A 2305-nucleotide genomic window follows, 5' to 3' on the forward strand; every position below is an offset into this window, starting at 1 on the left:
CCCCGCCCCGCCACCCTCTCCGTCCGTCTGCTGCGATCTCAATCTATTTCCTTCGCGTCAGCATTAATCTTTCACAGCGTCCCCTCCCCGCCCTGGCTCCTGAGCGCTGCATCGGCACCTGATAAGGTCACAGTTGAAATCAGCATCCGCCACCCACGTGTCCACCTGCTAGTAGTTTCGAGCGTCTTTATCCATTTTGTTCCATATCTATTCTGTCTCCTCAACAAATGACGCTCTTGAGACTCGGGCTGGTCGGTCCGGGTCGGTCCCCATACCATTCAGCTTCCCAAGCGGGCTCCTGGAGGACGGGGCGCGGTCTTCGCCCAGCGCCTCCTCACCGCCGCGCCTGATGCGGGGGGAAACGAACGAAACGAGAATACATAAATAATGATAAGGCGGTGATGGACAAGCGGGACTCCGAAATAAATATGTAAGGCGGAGCGGCAAATTGAGAGGGGCCCTTTATACTCCGATTAACAAGGCCACGCAACATCAAACGCACGCCTCGAGAGAGCGACTGCCCCGCTCCTACCCCCCTCACCAGCCCTGTATTCGCACATCTAGACTCTATTGATGTTTATTCGGTTCTGGTTTGACGACGCCCGCTGTGCGCTGGGCCCTCTTCAGGCTCAGGTCAGCTCTGTCTTGAGTCTTGATCCGGGGACAAAAGCAAAAAGCGAAGCTCGTGGGAGGGAGCGCAGGGTGGGAGGGGCAGGCCAGGCCGCATGGGCTTTGGAGTGGCGTCACGAACACAGCGGGATTCGCGAGTCAGAACTCCTTTATTGCTTGGTCCTCTGCAGGCGGCCAGCCCTTCACACAAAATTAAATCAAGGCAACAAATCTAAGAATTTTTTTGTGTAAGCCCCCTTTGTGGGAGGAGTGTTATTTCTTATGCCTGCTTCTAGACCGCCCAAAAATGGATGAATAAATAACAAAATGAGAAGGATTTTTCTTTTTCTCCCCACCTAAGAGCCTTCCTCCTACTTTTACGATATTATTTAGACCTCCCCGGCACCATAGCCGAGCTGCCGAGGACGTAGAGACTCGAATTGTCAAAACGGTCGGACATCACTTAGTGTAATGAGAAAGTTGTTAGGAAGTGGCGGGGGTGGTGGGGAGTGTTTGGAGGTGGCGGGGGATTGGCGGGGGTCGGACGGGCGGTACGGACCGGGCGAAAGAGCCCGTCTGTTCGCGCGAACTTTAAGGCGGATGATGCAGAAAACTGACGAGCAGACGAGGCGCCGCGCGGCCGAGCGCTGCGCTGCGTCAGAAGAGCACTGACGTGAAGCGGGCGATACTTACAGACGACCTCCATGCGGGCCTCGCTGTGCGCCGAGTGGAAGTAGGGCGCCTCCCCGGACACCTCGCACCTGTACACCCCGCTGGACCGGATGGACACCTGCTTCAAGGTCACCTGCCGGCTGTTGGACCGGGGATTCTGAAACAGAAAGAGGAGTGATGTTGTGCTAGCCGTCGCACACGTCGCACACGTTTCCGGTGGTCCTGTAAAACAAAGACGCCAAGCACATCTTTTATAATAGAACTATAAATGGGAACGTCTTGGATTTTCCAAAACTGGATACCAGGATATCGCTCTCACCGTGAAATCAGATAATTGGGCAGTGAAAGTGCACTTAACAAGATGGTTTTTAACAAAATATATTGCACCCCCACTTTATTTATCTTGTGTGTGTAACCCTCTCAATTATTTGAGCTAATACTTTGACTTTCTTACTTCACACTATTGTCGTAAGGTGCGTATCACAGGAGCATGGGCAGCAATAGGATATTCTAGGATCGAAGAGCACTTTGCTCGTGCACAGGCCATGTGAGGAAAGTTTGGTGACACGAATGAATGATGTGACGAATTCTTCATCAAATGCGCGGTGGCACGGGGTGTTCGCCGCCAAACCACTGGAGGTAAACAAGTATACTGCTGCTGGCCCGCGCTTTAGCGTGAACCAGACGAGCTGACTACACATGCGATTCGCCAGGATGTTACTAAAACCGCGACGAGACCATAAGGGTGTGGTCTCTTCGCCTGGCTGTTTGTTTGTCGGGGAAATATTTCATTCCGACTGTAGTGGTCTGTAGCCGGCAGTGGCGTGACAGAGGGAGAGCGAGGTAGCGCCGAGGGTAGCGTCGCGAGCAAACATGATTGGCGCTGTTTGCGAAGTGAGCGGAAGGGAGTGAGAGAGGGAGGGGAGTGGGCAGCTGCGCCGCCTCTTTCTGGGCTGGCTCCCGCGCCACAGATAAATTCTCGGCCGTGATACCGATCTGTTGGATTCATTGCCAGCACTAATAG

General features: G+C 53.8%; 1 protein-coding gene across 1 annotated transcript in view; it reads right to left on the bottom strand.

Moving 5' to 3' along the window:
• LOC113204279 (cell adhesion molecule 2-like) overlaps nucleotides 1–2305 on the bottom strand; it is a gene marked incomplete in the record, with an annotated part of 85143 nt that overhangs the window by 18157 nt on the left and 64681 nt on the right. Inside the window, 1 exon segment of the mRNA XM_052271114.1 lies at nucleotides 1303–1438. Coding sequence (XP_052127074.1) covers nucleotides 1303–1438 — 136 coding nt within the window.

Source organism: Frankliniella occidentalis, unplaced genomic scaffold, assembly GCF_000697945.3.
Source record: "Frankliniella occidentalis isolate FOCC.00 unplaced genomic scaffold, Focc_3.1 Scaffold150, whole genome shotgun sequence".
Taxonomy (NCBI): domain Eukaryota; kingdom Metazoa; phylum Arthropoda; class Insecta; order Thysanoptera; family Thripidae; genus Frankliniella; species Frankliniella occidentalis.